Source organism: Oncorhynchus mykiss, chromosome 16 (genome assembly GCF_057628025.1).
Source record: "Oncorhynchus mykiss isolate SJ-2025 chromosome 16, ASM5762802v1, whole genome shotgun sequence".
NCBI lineage: Eukaryota > Metazoa > Chordata > Actinopteri > Salmoniformes > Salmonidae > Oncorhynchus > Oncorhynchus mykiss.
Window position 1 is genome coordinate 29,138,598 of NC_143037.1, and position 17,675 is coordinate 29,156,272.

General features: G+C 40.7%; 1 protein-coding gene across 1 annotated transcript in view; it reads left to right on the forward strand.

Annotated features, from left to right (window-relative positions):
* nrg3b (neuregulin 3b) overlaps positions 1 to 17,675 on the forward strand; it is a 429,951-nt gene that overhangs the window by 388,727 nt on the left and 23,549 nt on the right. The window contains exon 6 of the mRNA XM_021565559.3: positions 7,511 to 7,637. Coding sequence (XP_021421234.2) covers positions 7,511 to 7,637 — 127 coding nt within the window. The remainder of the gene's footprint in view (positions 1 to 7,510; positions 7,638 to 17,675) is intronic.

Below are 17,675 nucleotides of genomic sequence, written 5' to 3' on the forward strand. Positions count from 1 at the left end.
CAGAGACAACGATAGACAGCTGTCCCTGATTGAGAACCATACCCGGCCAAAACATAGAAATAAAGAAACATAGAAAACAAAACATAGAATGCCCACCCAAATCACACCCTGACCAAACCAAAATAGAGACATAAAAAGGCTCTCTCAGGTCAGGGCGTGACACACAAAACCAACTTTCACATGTTCAGGCTATCCTATCAACCAACCAATCAATCAATCATCATCTACCTACTTTCAACAACAACCAGTGAAAATATCAATGAAATATCAATCAATGAAAATATCATCTACCTACTTTCAACAACAACCAGTCAACACAATTACTACTGCAGGTATTATCACTACTATAACATTTCAAGCTTGCAAGCACACCACGTTTTCTTCAGAAAATATACTTTTCCATGATCACTGTTAGCCTAAAGAGTTTATTTATTATATATAACTACAACTAGCTATCAACCTATTCTACATAGTTCTTCAACTACCACAAAAATACTTTTTGTCATCACTAGATTCACCATCATATTTCTCTCCCCAAATAATAGCCTAAACATCCCAATCATTATATCATCATTCAACTACAATCAAACTTAATTTACACTGAATGTTTTACTAAAGTACATTGTGCATCAATTTAAACCCACAGCATGAATGATTGAGTTGCTTTGCTTTCCTAAGTGTTGTCCACATGATCCTGCCTTTTATTCCCATCTTCTGACAGAAGATCGCTTTGTCCTTGTTATGCTCGTTGTTTGAAGGATCGGACCAAGGTGCAACGTGGTAGGCGTACATCATTCCTTTATTAATGAACACCAATAAAAATAACAAATACAAACGAACATAAAGCTCTGTAGCGCTAAACAGCAACAATACAAAAACAAGATCCCACAATCTAAGGTGGGAAAAAGGGCTGCCTAAGTATGATCCCCAATCAGAGACAACGATAGACAGCTGCCTCTGATTGGGAACCATACTAGGCCAACAAAGAAATAGAAACATAGATTTTCCACCCAAGTCACACCCTGACTTAACCAAATAGAGAACAAAAAAGGCTCTCTAAGGTCAGGGTGTAACAGTACCACCCCCCCAATGTTTGGACTCCGGCCGCAAACCTGAACCTATAGGGGAGGGTCCGGGTGGGAATCTCATCTCAGTGAAGGCTCCGGTGCGGGACGCAGACCCCGCTCCGCTTGAGGCTCCCCCCACTTGGGTGGCACCTCTGGTGCGGAGATTGTAGCCGGGGATTCCGGACCGTAGATTGTTGTCGCAGACTCCGGACCGTAGATCGTTGTCGCGGACTCCGGACCGTAGATTGTTGTCGCGGACTCCGGACTGGGAACCGTCTCTGGAGGCTCCAGACTGGGGACCGTCGCTGCAGGCTCCGGACTGGGGACCGTCGTTGCAGGCTCCGGACTGGGGACAGTCGCTGGAGGCTCCGGACTTGGGACCGTCGCTGGAGGCTCCGGACTTGGGAACCCCCGCTGAAGGCTCTAGGTTGCAGACTGTCGCTGAAGGCTCCGGACTGGGGACCGTCGCTGGAGGCTCCGGACTTGGGACCGTCGCTGGTGGCTCTGGACTGGGAACCCCCGCTGAAGGCTCTAGGTTGCAGACTGTCGCTGAAGGCTCCGGACTGTGGATCCTCACTGGAGGCTCCGGACTGTGGATCCTCACTGGAGGTTTCGGACTGTGGATCATCACTGGAGGCTTCGTGCCATGGATCATCACTGGAGGCTTTGTGCCATGGATCATCACTGGAAGTTTCGTGCCATGGATCATCACTGGAGGCTTTGGGCCATGGATCACCACTGGAGGCCGGATGCGTAGAGCTGGCACAGGACACACCGGGCTGGAGAGACGCACTGGAGGCCTGGTGCGTAGAGCTGGCAGAGGGCTTACCAGGTTGGGAAGACGCACAGGAGACCGGGTGCGAGGAGCTGGCACAGGATATACTGGGCCGTGGAGACGCACCAGAGGTCTGGAGCGCAGAGCTGGCATAACCCGTCCTGGCTGGATGCTCACTTTAACCCGGCAAGTGCGGGGCGCTGGCACAGGACGCACTGGGCTGTGAAGGCACACTGGCGACACGGTGCGTAGAGCCGACGCTGGATACACTGGGCCGTGGAGACGCACTGGAAGTCTGGAGCGCAGAGCTGGCACAACCCGCCCTGGTTGGATCCTCATTCTAGCCCGGCAACTATGGGGCGCTGACACAGCACGCACTGGGCTATGGATGCGTACCGGAGACACAGTACGTGTAACAGCAAAGCACGGTCCCTGAAGGGTCACACACTCCTCAAAGCGACTGTCTTGCTCCAGACTCCAACCCCTCCAAACTCTTTCGTCCCTCTCCACTGCCAACCACTCCTCGCTCAAACGGTCCAAGAATTCCTCCTCGGTCTCGGACTCACCCCTCAGCACCGACGCTCACGTCATCTGCCTCCCCCAAAAATTGTTTTGGGGCTGCCTCTCGGGTTTCCTCGTGTCCTCTCCTCCTGACCACGCTGCTTGGTCCGTTTGTGGTGGGATCTTCTGTTACGCTCGTTGTTTGAAGGATCGGACCACGGTGCAACGTGGTAGGCGTACATAATTCCTTTATTAATATACACCAAGAAAAAACAACAAATACAAACTAACGTAAAGCTCTGTAGTGCTAAACAGCAACAATACAATAAAAAGATCTCACAATCTAAGGTGGGAAAAAGGGCTGCCTAAGTATGATCCCCAATCAGAGACAACGATAAACAGCTGCCTCTGATTGGGAACCATACTAGGCCAACAAACAAATAGAAACATAGATTTGCCCACACCCTGACCTAACCAAATAGAGAATAAAAAAGGCTCTCTAAGGTCAGGGTGTGACAGTCCTATTTCTTTCTTCTTTCAGTTTTCACACGCAACAACTGTAGTTTAGGCATTTTTGTGATCTAAGTGCCCCACAATCCAATGTAATAAGGTTGATTTTTGTGGTTGATTTGTGTATTTATACACTTATGTGATGATGCTGTGCTGTGGTTTGTTGAGATGCAAGACAAATTTCCCGAAAGGGATACAAAATAAAGAAGAATTACGAATATAGTAATCTGTCAAAGTAATGAGACCAATTATTTTACTAAATTTAACTTTGACTATTTGTAACTCCTTTGCTTTATATTGTAAAGTCAAACTTTTTAAACTTCTTTCCATTACCACAAAAATACTTTTCAAGAACTAATGTAAGTCCCATAACTTTAGTTGTAAAGTTACCATCTAGTTTCAATTGTGAAAGGATTGTGTAAGATGTATAAGACATCCACCATCTTTGGCTCTGGTTGCACAGATCTGCAATTATCTCTCAAAGTAGGTATTGGTAATTCTACATAAAATATATCTGCCTCACATATTCTTTTTTGACAATTGGCTGAAGAAAAAAAATCTGTAGCTATCATGTCAAATCGAAAGGCAAACGTTCTCAAACCCAGGGCTTGGCCCATGAAAGAGTGTGGACACTGCCACATACTTTTGGGAAAGACGGCATACTATGAACAGCATTTCATAACCATGTACTGCAACGTCAGAATGAAGTTCACAAAACGCAAGGGAGTATGTGGACACAGGCGAAGACCAAGACAGAGAGGAAACAATCAAATCACATGAAACTGTATTGGTTGCATACACATACAGTGGGGCAAAAAACGTATTTAGTCAGCCACCAATTGTGCAAGTTCTCCCACTTAAAAAGATGAGAGAGGCCTGTAATTTTCATCACAGGTACACTATGACAGACAAAGTAGGTATTTCCACCATAATTTGCAAATAAATTCATTAAAAATCCTACAATGTGATTTTCTGGATTTTCTTTTTCATTTTGTCTGTCATAGTTGAAGTGTACCTATGATGAAAATTACAGGAATCTCTCATCTTTTTAAGTGGGAGAACTTGCACAATTGGTGGCTGGCTAAATACTTTTTTTGCCCCACTGTAAGTAGCAAGTCACAAACAAAAGAGGTTAACAAATACAAAACGCAACATTCAAATAAAAATCACAGTCAGTAAATATGTAGTTGTAGTTTCACAAACATACTCTATGACATATTTACATAAGTATGCAGACCCCTTGCTATGAGACTCGAAATTGAGCTCAGGGGCATCCTGTTTCCATTGGTCATCCTTGAGATGTTTCTACAACTTGATTGGAGTCCACCTGTGGTAAATTCAATTGATTGGACACGATTTGGAAAGGTACACACCTGTCTATATAAGGTCCCACAATTGACAACGCATGTCAGAGCAAAAACCAAGCCAGAAGGCCAGCATCCCGGAGTTGCCTCCTCACTGTTGACGTTGAGACTGGTGTTTTGCGGGTACTATTTAATGAAGCTGCCTGTTGAGGACTTGTGAGGCGTCTGTTTCTCAAACTAGACACTCTAATGTACTTGTCCTCTTGCTCAGTTGTGCACCGGGGCCTCCCACTCCTCTTTGTATTCTGGTTAGAGCCAGCTTGCGCTGTTCTGTGAAGGGAGTAGTACACAGCGTTGTACGAGATCTTCAGTTTCTTGGCAAATTGTTGCATGGAATAGCCTAAGCACACAGCCAAGACAATGCAGGAGTGGCTTCAGGACAATTCTCTGAATGTCCTTCAGTGGGCCAGCCAGAGCTCGGACTTAAACCTGATCAAACATCGCTGTAGAGACCTGAAAATAGCTGTGCAGCAACACTCCCCATCCAACCTGACAGAGCTTGAGAGGATCTGCAGAGATGAATGGGAGAACCCCCTCAAATACAGTTGTGCCAAGCTTGTAGAGTCATACCCATGAAGACTGGAGGCTGTAATTGCTGCCAAAGATGCTTCAACAAAGTACTGAGTAAAGGGTCTGAATACTTCATTAAGTACATGTAATATTTCAGTTTTTTATTTTTAATAAGTTAAATGACCGTGTCTGCAGTAAAGTAGCAGGCATAAAAAAAAGCTACAGCAAAGTTGATACTGTGAGAATTGCATTTTGACTCAAGGTGATCTTCACTCAGAAAATAGTTGGTTAACACTATCAACGTTTCCCTTTACTGTGGAAATTGTGATCGAATCAGCACAATATTAGACACTTTCAATGCAACATACCAATACAAAACGAACTATGCAAGAGATGCTGTACTAGGCAGAATGCATCGGAGCAGGCCTGAAATTTGCTCAGTCCTGAAAAAAAAATTAGAGGGAACATTGGTTGGCAATTTCATTTTTTCTAGCTAGCTAAACTGTGCAGCCAGCATTTTGTCTAAATCAATCCTATAACAATAACGAAACGGTTGGATAAACAAATAATTTGTGAAATCACTGTACTGCAGCAGATGACATGGGGTTAGTTTAGAATACTCAAACAATATGACAGAAGCAGCTTCACTTTGATTGGCTATTGCCTGGAATTTTGTTTGTGCTTGAGTTGCTTCATGTAGCAGAAAAATTTGCTTGAGATTATGTCACATGCAGCCTGCAACTATAACTAAAATTGTGTGCAAGTTGTGTTGTGTAACTGCAGCCTTAGGTTCCAGTTCATTGATGCTGTACTTAGAAATATGACAAAAGAGAGCATTCTTGTGTTTTGAAATGTACGTTTAATCAAAGTGATGTACTCATCCTCAACAATAACCATAGGTACATTCTGATGCATTATATCTGAGTTTTTCTATATATTTTATTTTATGCAGTTTGTAAACTGCTGTTAACACAAGTGCAGTTGGAAACCAAAAAAGGTTTCAAACCAGTGTATGTCTCTTTCTGTCAATTCACATCGCTCACTACCTGCCACTACTTTATCACCAAAATCTCCCATCATGTGATTTTCTTCCGAAAAGCATGCACAACAGCATTTTAGTGGTAGCCTATCCAGCAGTGTTACTGTTAAGCTGCTTAAGCTGTCTACTCAGTTATCATAAAGTCGCATTGCTGAAATTTGCATGAGGTTGGATCTTATCAATGGGATACCAACATATTCAAATGATGATAATGATTGACATTTTAATTAAAAACGTTATTTTGAGAAATGTATTCATACTAATTCATCTTTCCACAAGATATAGTCTTGGGTTACAAATCTAGGGTTGCTACCCAAGCCGACTGGTCATTCGTTCTATCGGTTCGGTTGCAAGAGTCGTTCAGTCTCTTTGTTCTGTATCTATGGACGCGACCCAGTCGTTCGTTCTAAATGTTCAATTACCATACTGAATGGCAGCGTTCTTATCCTTTGCTTGCTAGCTAGCCAATTACAGTTAACAGTCACGTCCACCAGAATAACAGCAAAGTAGCTGCATTTGCATTTGTTTAAGCTGTTTTCTAGTGACTTTACTTGGATACATCCAACATAACAATGAGCTAATGAGGTGCTGTTGTTCAGAGAAGGAGCTAGTCAATAAACCCAGCTAACACAATCATTTCAAACTGAAACTGGACAAATTGAAAACTAGCTGCACTTCATTTCATTTTACCTTTTTTCAATTGACATTTATTTGTATACATCCATAGAAATTATGCCTGGCTGAGCTGAGAAACTCTGTCTGCCCAACTTCCAACACGTTATTTACTATGGGACAGCTGGAGATAGAATTTAAATATTGAAACAATGTTGCAAATGTCAGAGACAGAGAGCAAGTTTTATACAAATCTCCGCTGTTGAAAACAAAATGTTAGTCTAAAGGAAATGTAAGATAATGTCTAGATGCTTTTTATAGTGTAGATCAAATTTATAAATTGCTTGGCTGGGCTGATGAGAGAGTGGATTGAGCAGTCAGACGGAACAAAGTAAATAGGCATTTTAACGTCATAGATTTAGCCGGTGGTAACTTGTGGAATAGACACTGGCTGGAATGCGGTTTTAACCAATCAGCATTCAAATTTCACAGCACGGTGTAAACAAATGCCTGTGTGCCTAACATAAGTTTTATGCAACATCACTTTGATTAAACCTTCACTTTACTGCTTCTTCCTCTCCACTCCGAGCACCTTTCCTTCGCCACTAACCTGGCTCGCTGCAATTATTACAATGTAACAATAGTATAACGGCCATTACTGGCGTTGGAACATTGAAGGGTTTGCCTTAAATCGTCCAACACTATAATCCATTGGCTGCTTGATTACAAATGATTTAACATGGCTGCAAAATAATTGAGCCTTGTCATGGGAGGAATGAACAGGATGAATATTACCATAGTTATTGACAACATTCACCATGTAGCAAAAGGGGTGCCGTTTAAAGCAGTGTTAACAGTTCAATAGAAATTATTACACACATTTGATTTGCACCCTGTGACTGTGCGTACAAAGAGCTGGATAATCTGGACCACAGAATCTCATCAAGCAGTGACGAGGCACCTGTAAGACATGAATGCAGCTCAAAGACAGTGGATCAGTGTACAAGAGCCAGGGACACAAAGCTCTAACCCAGAGCAATATACTGTGCAGTAGGCATACTGTATCTGAGGATCATGAAAGCTGAAGGGGGGGCTTTGTATTTAACTCGGTATGGCCTCTCTCCCTCTGCAGGAGACAGAGGGAAAAGCTACAGACGCAATTCTCTGAGAGCTGGAACCTGAGGGAGTGTGGAATCAACTCCTCTGGGCAGATGTCTAAATCTTGCTCCAGGCCTCAGTGTGGCCTGCAGCTTCAAAAGGTGAGATTAAAGAACCAGCCTTTCTTATTGTATTCTACCTTGATGTTTAAATACAGTTGAAGTCAGATGTTTACATACATCTTAGCCAAAAACCTTTAAACTCAGTTTTTCACAATTCCTGACATTTAATCCGAGGAAAAATTCCCTGTCTTAGGTCAGTTAGGATCACCACTTTATTTTAAGAATGTGAAATGTCAGAATAATAGTAGAGGGAATGATTTATTTCAGCTTTTATTATTTCATCACATTCCCAGTGGGTCAGAAATTTACATTCAATTCATGTTTAGTAGCGTTGCCTTTAAATTGTTTAACATGGGTCAAACGTTTTGGGTTGCCTTCCACAAGCTTCCCACAATAAGTTGGGTGAATTTTGGCCCATTCCTCCTGACAGAGCTGGTGTAACTGAGTCAGGTTTATAGGCCTCCATGGTCGCACACGCCTTTTCAGTTCTGCCCACAGATTTTTTTATAGGATTGAGGTCAGGTCGTTGTGATGGCCACTCCAAGACTTTGATTTTGTTGTCCTTAAGCCATTTTGCCACAACATTGGAAGTATAGTATGCTTGGGGTCATTGTCCATTTGGAAGACCCATTTGCGACCAAGCTTTAACTTCCTGACTGATGTCTTGAGATGTTGCTTCAATATATCCACATCATTTTCCTTCCTCGTGATGCCATCTATTTTGTGTCGTGCACCAGTCCCTCTTGCAGCAAAGCACACCCACTACATGATGCTGCCACCCCCGTGCTTCACGGTTGGGATGGTGTTCTTCGGCTTGCAAGCCTCCCCTTTTTTCCTCCAAACATAACGATGGTCATTATGGCCAAACAGTTCTATTTTTGTTTCATCAGACCAGAGGACATTTCTCCAAAAAGTACATTCTTTGTCCCCATGTGCAGTTCCAAACCGTAGTCGGGCTTTTTTTATGGCGGTTTTGGAGCAGTGGCTTCTTCCTTGCTGAGCGGCCTGTCAGGTTTTTATTTTTTGTTATTTTTATTTTACCTTTATTTAACTAGGCAAGTCAGTTAAGAACAAATTCTTATTTTCAATGATGGCCTAGGAACAGTGGGTTAACTGCCTTGTTCAGAGGCAGAATGGTTATGTTGATATGTTGACTCATTTTACTGTGGATATAGATACTTTTGTGAAGATGCTGGAGGAAATGGGTACAAGGTCCTTTGCTGTTGTTCTGGGATTGATTTGCACTTTTTGCACCAAAGTACGTTCCTCTCTAGGAGACAGAACGCGTCTCCTTCCTAAGCGGTATGACGGCTGCGTGGTCCCATGGTGTTTATACTTGCGTACTATTGCGTACAGATGAACGCGGTAAATTGCTCCCAAGGATGAACCAGACTTGTGGAGGTCTACAATTTTTTTCAGAGGTCTTGGCTGATTTCTTTTGATTGTCCCATGATGTCAAGCAAAGTGGCACTGAGTTTGAAGGTAGGCCTTGAAATACCTCCACAGGTACACCTCCAATTGACTCAAACGATGTCAATTAGCCTATCAGAAGCTTCTAAAGCCATGACAACATTTTCTGGAATTTTCCAAGCTGTTTAAAGGCACAGTCAACTTAGTGTAACTTCTGACCCACTGGAATTGTTATACAGTGAATTATAAGTGAAGTAATCTGTCTGTAAACAAATGTTGGAAGAATGACTTGTGTCACAATGTAGATGCCTTAACCGACTTGCCAAAACTATAGTTTGTTAACAAGAAATTAGTGAAGTGGTTGAAAAACTAGTTTTAATGACTCCAACCTAAGTGTATGTAAACTTTCGACTTCAACCGTATATTTAAGATAAGTACACTATTTGTCAGGGGTGAGGGGTATATGTGTAACCATTTTCACCAAATGATTATTTGCATATCAGGAAGGGTTCTTTACTGCTGTGATGGTTATGAATAACCATCCTATTTTTCCTCTCTTCATCATGTTTTTCTTTTATGCCATGAAATGCTGCTCATTAGGCCTGTTTCCTCTTATTTATAGACTGTGTGGAGATACACTGAGTGTAAAAAAACATTAGGACCACCTTAGCTTTCCATGATATAGGTTGACCAGGTGAATCAAGGTGAAAGCTATGATCCCTTATTGATGTCACTTGTTAAAGCCTCCATTTCATTCAGTGTATATGAAGGGGAGGAGACAGGTTAAAGAAGGATTTTTAAGCCTGGAGACAATTGAGACATGTATTGTGTACGTGTGCTATTAAGAGGTTGAATGGGCAAGACAAAATATTGATGTGCCTTTGAATGGGTATGGTAGTAGATGCTAGGCACACTGGTTTGAATGTGTCAAGAACTGAAACGCTGCTGGGTTTTTCATGCTTAACAGTTTCCTGTGTGTTTCAAGAATGGTCCACCACCCGAAGGACATTCAGCCAACTTGGCACAACTGTGGGATGCATTGGAGTCAACATGGGCCAGCATCCCTGTGGAACGCTTTCGACACCTTGTAGAGTCCAAGCCCTGACAGTTCCCAAAAAGGTTGCAAGTTCAAATCCCCACACAGCAAATTTGTAAGTGTTAAAATCTTGGCTCTCAGGTCAAAAGAGTTGTGAGTGTTGATTCTACACACTCAAAAAAAGGGTTCCAAAGGGATCTTCGGCTGTCCCCAAAGGAGAAACCTTTTTTGGTTCCAGGTAGAGCCCTTTTTGGTTCCAGGTAGAACCATTTTGGGTTCCATTTAGAACCCTTTGTAGAAAGGGTTCTACAAATCATTTGATAAAATATTGATTTAGGCATTTTACTACTAAAGCCCATAGAAATGCATTGAATGACACATTCATAATGTCAAAAAGGACAGTAAAACATGTTTACTTAAGAAACAAGGTCTTGAAGTATCTGTCCTTTTTTACACATACAGTATTTAACCCCTTTTTGGGGTAAGCACAAAACTACCTTCATACTTTCATTCGTTTTTTTAAACCTGTGCCGGTTACCTTCAGACAAGTCCTATGACACTTGTGGGTATTTTAAAGCAAATTGCCATCGTGTTCGTGAGTCTCCCTTTCCACAGAGTGGTCATAATACTTTGTAGGTCCAACCGTTTGAACGCTACAGATGTTTTTTGGGATGTCTCATGGTCTGACAAACATCGCTCTAGGTTTGCCACCTGGCAAATGCAATGGATTTGGAAGCATCAAATGCAAAAAACCTTGATATCTCTTGCTTAAACTGACAGATTTTGTTGATGCTTTTTTTGTTATGTAACTAGGGGGTTAAACACTATTATTACACACAGAGTCCATGCAAGTGACTTGTTATGCAAATGTTTTCTCCTGGACTTATTTATGCTTGCCATAACAGAGGTTGAATAATTGACTCAAGACATTTCAGCTTTGCATTTTTTATTAATTTGTAAACATTTCAAAAACATTATTCCACTTTGACATTATGGGGTATTGTGTGTAGGCCAGTGACATAACATTGCAATTGAATCCATTTTAAATTCAGGTAACACAACAACATTTTAAAAAGGTGTGTGACCATGTTCTGACAACACTGTATGATAATAAAGGGTTTAAGTTTAATTCAAACATAATCACTGAGGCAGTGACTTGGTGAAGGCTTCATGACTAGAAGTTATTGAATGCAACAATAATATCTTTGTCACTAATAAACACAATCATGGGTGATTATATTTCACATTCACTTGAAAGGCATGCTGGGAAATATGCAAATACAGCTTTACAACATACAATGATAAACCCACACCCAACTCAAATAAAGTGTTCATTTAAGTTGTAATTTGCAACACCCAGTTTGTGAACACTTTGAAAAGTGTTAGGTTAACACTATTTCGGTGGGTCACATACAGTATAATGTCTAAAAAAGTGTTGAATTGAATACTGTCGGTCTTAGAATTCTGATCTCAAATTTGATGTGCAGAGCATTTATGCACACTTTAAATCAAGTGTTGCTTAGCACTTTTATTTTGATGTTGGTTTTGTCCGAAAATCGGATAATTATTGACTTCATTCTGGGACACTTTTAGCAATGTGCAGAAACAGATTGTTGCCAATAAATCTCTGTTATGGCTAATCGCTGTTATGCCAACAGACCTGGTGTCGGTTTTTTTTATACATTTTTTTTATTTATTTGAATATCCAAAACATACAATATACTTGCAGTGAAGCCTCTGAACAACAACACCACCAGTCATCCAACAAACTCCTATTTAGAGCAACACACAGAAGCATCCATGGTCAACTCCCTGCTCAAGGGCACGTCGACAGAACTCCAACTAGGTCAAAAAAAAATGGACGCGAACCCTCCAAGATCCCCCTCACAGTTCCCCACAGCTGTCCCTCAATCATCTGAGACCCCTACCAAAGTCACCCCCCAGAACGACATTTATATATATATACATATAAAATGAATTCCATTCCCCACCCCCAAGAACTATCCCCAATGCACCAACAACCAAGAAAATGAACTCATCAGAAAAAAGTCAAAAGAAAACAGAAAACAACAATGCAAAAAAACAAGGTACCTCAAGGACAACTAAAATCATAACAGCAAGGCCAACTGTATATGTTTGAGTGCACGTCTGGCACTATTTACAGTGGCCTGAAAAAGTATGTGAACCCTTTGGAATTACCTGGTTTTCTGCATAAATTAGTCATAACATGATCTTCATCTTAGTCACAACAATAGACAAACACAGTGTGCTTAAACTAATAACACACATTTTATTGTATTTTTCTGGTCTATGTTAAATACATCATTAAAAAATCTACAGTGTAGGTTGGAAAAAGTATGTGAACCCCTAGGCTAATGACTTATCCAAAAGCTAATTGGAGTTAGGAGTCAGCTAACCTGGAGTCCAATCAATGAGACGAGATTGGAGATGTTGGTTAGAGCTTCCCTGCCCTATTAAGAATACTCACACATTTTGAGTTTGCTATTCACAAGAAGCATTGCCTGATGTGAACCATGCCCCAAACAAAGAGATCTCAGAAGACCTAAGATGAAGAATTGTTGACTTGCATAAATAAATCCTCTCTGGGATAGGGGGCAGTATTTTCACGTCCGGATGAAAAGTGTGCCCAAAGTAAACTGCCTGCTACTCAGGCCCAGAAGCTAGGATATGCATATAATTAGTAGATTTGGATAGAGAACACTCTGAAGTTTCTAGAACTGTTAGAATAATGTCCGTGAGTATAACAAAACTGATTTGGCAGGCGAAACCCCGAGCACAATCCATCCAGGGAAAACATTTTTTGAGGTCACTGTGTTTTCCAGTGGTTTTCTATGGGAGACCTGATTTATTAGGGCCCAGATTGCAGTTTCTATGGCCTCCACTAGATGTAAACAGTCTTTAGAATTGTTCGATGTTTTTCTTTTGAGAAATTAAGAAGTAGGGCTGTTCTTTGTTGGTGTCACTCTGAAGGGCTTTAGTCTTTTGTTGCGCGTGAACTGGAGCGCGCTTCACATTGTTTTTATCCGGTATTAGAAACAGTTTATTCAGTCTTAAATGTTTTCGTTTATTTACATTTTAGGATACCTGGGGTTGGATTAGGAACGTTGTTTGAAATGTTTGAACCAAGTTTTCAGGTAACTTATTACATACTTTGTAGTCATGTTGGAACCAATGTATTTCTGAATCAAACGCGCCATATATATAAATATAGATATAAAGAAGGAATTTATCGAACAAAACGACCATTCATTGTGTCACTGAGACATTTGAGATTGCAAAAAAAAGAAGATCTTCAAAGGTAAGGCATTTGTTATATGGCTATTTCTGACTTTTGTGTCGCACCTGCCTTGTTGAAATATGTTTTTCATGTGTTTGTATGCGGGGCGCTGTCCTCAGATAATTGCATGGTTTGCTTTCGCCGTTAAGCCTTTTTGAAATCTGACACAGCGGCTGGATAAACAAGAAGTTAAGCTTTATTTTTATGTATTACCCTTATATTTTTGTGAAGGTTAAATATCGATATTTCTGTAGTTTGAATTTGGCGCGCTACAATTTCACTGGATGTTGACAAATCAATCCCGCTAACGGGATTCTAGCCGAATTCGCGCTTAACCTGTAGCGACACCCCATCCCGTGAACGGGACCGTTGACTAATTAGCATAACACAACGGACATAAATCTTCCTAGAAAATATTCCTATTCATGAAAATCACAAGTGCAATATATTGAAACACAGCTTAGCCTTTTGTTAATCAGCCTGTCATCTCAGATTTTCTAAATATGCTTTACAGCCAACGCTAGACAAGCATTTGTGTAAGTTTATCATAGCCTAGCATAGCATTATGCCTTGCTAGCAGCAGGCAACCTTGTCATGAAAATCAGAAAAGCAATCCAATTAAATCGTTTACCTTTGATGAACTTCGGATGTTTTCACTCACGAGACTCCCAGGTAGACAGCCAAAGTTCATTTTTTCCCCAAATATTATTTTTGTAGGCGAAATAAATCCATTTGTTCTTCACGTTTGGCTGAGAAATCGCCCGGAAATTGCAGTCACCACAACGCCGAAAAAATATTCCAAATTAGCTCCATAATATCGACAGAAACATGGCAAACGTTGTTTAGATTCCATCCTCAAGGTGTTTTTCTAATATCTATTCGATATTAGAATTTGTTTTTCACTAGGACCGATTGGAGTAATGGCTACCTCTGTATTTTACGCGAGAATCTCTCTCGGAGCCACCATGTGACCACTTGTGCAATGTGGCCGCCTACGGCTATTCTTCAACAGAAATGCGTAAAACTACGTCACAATGCTGTAGACACCTTGGAGAATACGTAGAAAGCGTAAGCTCGTTGATGGTACATTCACAGCTGAATAGGGAGTCATTGGAACGAGTCATTGGGGCACTTCCAGATTGGATTTTTCTCAGGCTTTCGCCTGCAACATCAGTTCTGTTATACTCACAGACAATATCTTTACAGTATTGGAAACGTTAGAGTGTTTTCTATCCAAAGCTGTAAATTATATGCATATTCTAGCATCTTTTCCTGACGAAATATCCCGTTTAAAATGGGAACTTTTTTTTCCAAAAATGAAAATACTTCCCACTAACACCAAGAGGTTAACCTCTCAAGGGTATGTGGGACGCTAGCGTCCCACCTGGCCAACATCCAGTGAGATTGCAGAGCGCCAAATTCAAATACAGAAATACTCATTATAAAAATTCAGAAAAGATACAACTATTTTACATAGATTTAAATATGAACTTCTTGTGAATCCAACCATGGTGTCAGATTTTAAAGAACATCGCCCAGCAGACAAATCATTACAAACAGTAACCAGCTAAGTAGAAGAGTTACACAAGTCAGAAATAGAGATAAAATTAATCACTTACCTTTGATGATCTTCATATGGTTGTACTCAGAAGACATTCATTTATTCAATAAATGTCCCTTTTGTTCGATAAAGTTTCTCTTTGTATCCAAAAACCTTTGTTTTGTTTGCGCGTTTTCTTCAGTAATCCACAGGCTCAAACGCAGTCACAACAGGCAGACAAAAACCGAACTTGTATTCGTAAAGTTCATAGAAACATTTCAAACGATGTTTATATTCAATCCTCAGGTTGTTTTTAGCCTAAATAATCGATAATATCTCAACCGGACAATAACGTTGTCAATATAAAAGGTAAACAAGAAAGGCACTCTCGGTCGCACGCATGAAAAAGCTCTGTGACACGGCAGGGTCCACTCATCCAGACTGCTCTTACTCCCTAATTTTTCAGAATAAAAGCCTGAAACAATTTCTAAAGACTGTTGACATCTAGTGGAAGGCATAGGAACTGTAATGGCATTGAATAGAAAAAAAAAATCAAAAATCTTACTTATCTGACTGGATTTTTCTCAGGTTTTCGCCTGCGAAATCAGTTCTGTTATACTCACAGACACTATTTTAACAGTTTTGGAAACTTTAGAGAGTTTTCCATCCAAATCTACAATTATATGCATATCCTATCTTCTGGGCCTGAGTACAAGGCAGTTTAATTTGGGCATGCGTTTCATCCAAAATTCCATATGCTGCCCCCTACCCTAGAGAAGTTAACCTCATTGAGCATTCTGCACTGTGCTCTTGCAGGACGGCCACTCCTAGGGAGAGTAGCAACAGTGCTGAACATTCTCCATTTATAGACAATTTGTCTTACCGTGGAGTGATGAACGTCAAGGCTTTGTAACCCTTTTCAGCTTTATCCTCTTATGGATCCCTTCTTAAGGTATAGGGGGCAGCATTTTCACTTTTGAATAAATAGCGTGCCCAATTTCAAATTCCTGCTTCTCATGCCAAGAATAAAAGATATGCATATTATTAGTAGATTTGGATAGAAAACACTCTGAAGTTTCTAAAACTGTTTGAAACATGTCTGTGAGTATAACAGAACTTATGTAGCAGGCAAAACCCAGAGGACTAACCGTTCATAATTTCTTTTTGAGGTCTCTGTCTGTTCAGGGGATTCTCATTGGGAAACAATATTTCTTAGGAACTTGTTTTCAGTTCCTACCGCTTCCACTGGATGTCACCAGTCTTTTGGAATTTGGTTGAGGTTATTCCTTTGTGCAATGAAGAAGTGCGGCCATCTAGGAACTGTGTAACACTGTTGAGAGTTGCGCAATACTTGAAAAGTAGCTTGGTTTGATGTCTTCCTCTATTGAACACAGATAGACCCGTCTTCAATTTGATTGATTATTAACGTTTAAAAATAACTAAAGTTGTATTACAAAAGTAGTTTGAAATGTTTTGGCAAAGTTTACAGGCAATTTTTGAGACATTTTGTAGTGACGTTGTGCAATTTGGAAGCTGTTTTTTTGTGGATCAAACGCGCCAAATAAATGGACATTTTGGATATATATGGACGGAATTAATCGAACAAAAGGACCAATTGTGATGTTTATGGGACATATTGGAGTGCCAACAAAAGAAGCTCATCAAAGGTAAGGCATGTTTTATATTTTATTTCTGCGTTTTGTGTAGGGTTGAAATATGCTACCCTCTTTGTTTACTGTTGTGCTATCATCAGATAATAGCTTCTTATGCTTTCGCCGAAAAGCCTTTTTAAAATCTGACATGCTGGCTGGATTCACAACGAGTATAGCTTTAATTTAGTATCTTACATGTGTGATTTAATTAGTTAGATTTTTATATCATTTTATTTGAATTTGCCGCGCTGCATTTTCCCTGGCTTTTGGCCAAGTGGGATGCAAGCGTCCCCTATACCATAAGACGTTAAGAAGTATCCTAGAGTGTCAGCTAATGACTTACAGAATTATCTGGAACATGCTAACATCTAACATCTAACATCCTAACATTGACGAGTCTACAATACGTAACACACTAAACAAGCATGGTGTTCATAGGAGGACACCACGGAAGAAGCCACTGCTGTCCAAAAAAAACATTGCTGCACGTCTGAAGTTCGCAAAGGAGTACCTGGATCTTTCAAAGCACTTCTAGCAAAATATTCTCTGGAAGGCACAGCACAACAACATCAAAACCTCATCCTAACTGTAAAGTACGGTGGAGGGAGCATCATGGTTTGGGGATGCTATGCTGCCTCAGGGCCTGGACAGCTTGCTATCATCAACGGAAAAATACATTCCCAAGCTTATCAAGACATTTTGCAGGAGAATGTAAGGATACCTGTCCACCAATTGAAGCTCAACAGACGTTGGGTGATGCAACAGGACAACTACGCAAAACACAGAAGTAAATCAACAAGAGAATGGCTTCAATGGAAGAAAATACGCCTTCTGGAGTGGGCCAGTCAGAGTCCTGACCTAAACCCGATTTTAAATACTGTGGCAGGACCTCGAGAGCAGTTCACACCAGACATCCTAAGAATATTGCTGAACTGAAACAGTTTTGTATAAATGAATGATCCAAAATTCCTCCAGACAATTGTGCAGGTCTGGTCTGCAGCTACAGACAACGTTTGGTTGAGTTGATTGCTGCCAAAGGAGGGTCAACGAGTTTTTAAATCCAAGGGTTCACATACTTTTTCCACCCTACACTGTGAATGTTTACACTGTGTGTTCATTAAAGACATGGAAACATATAATT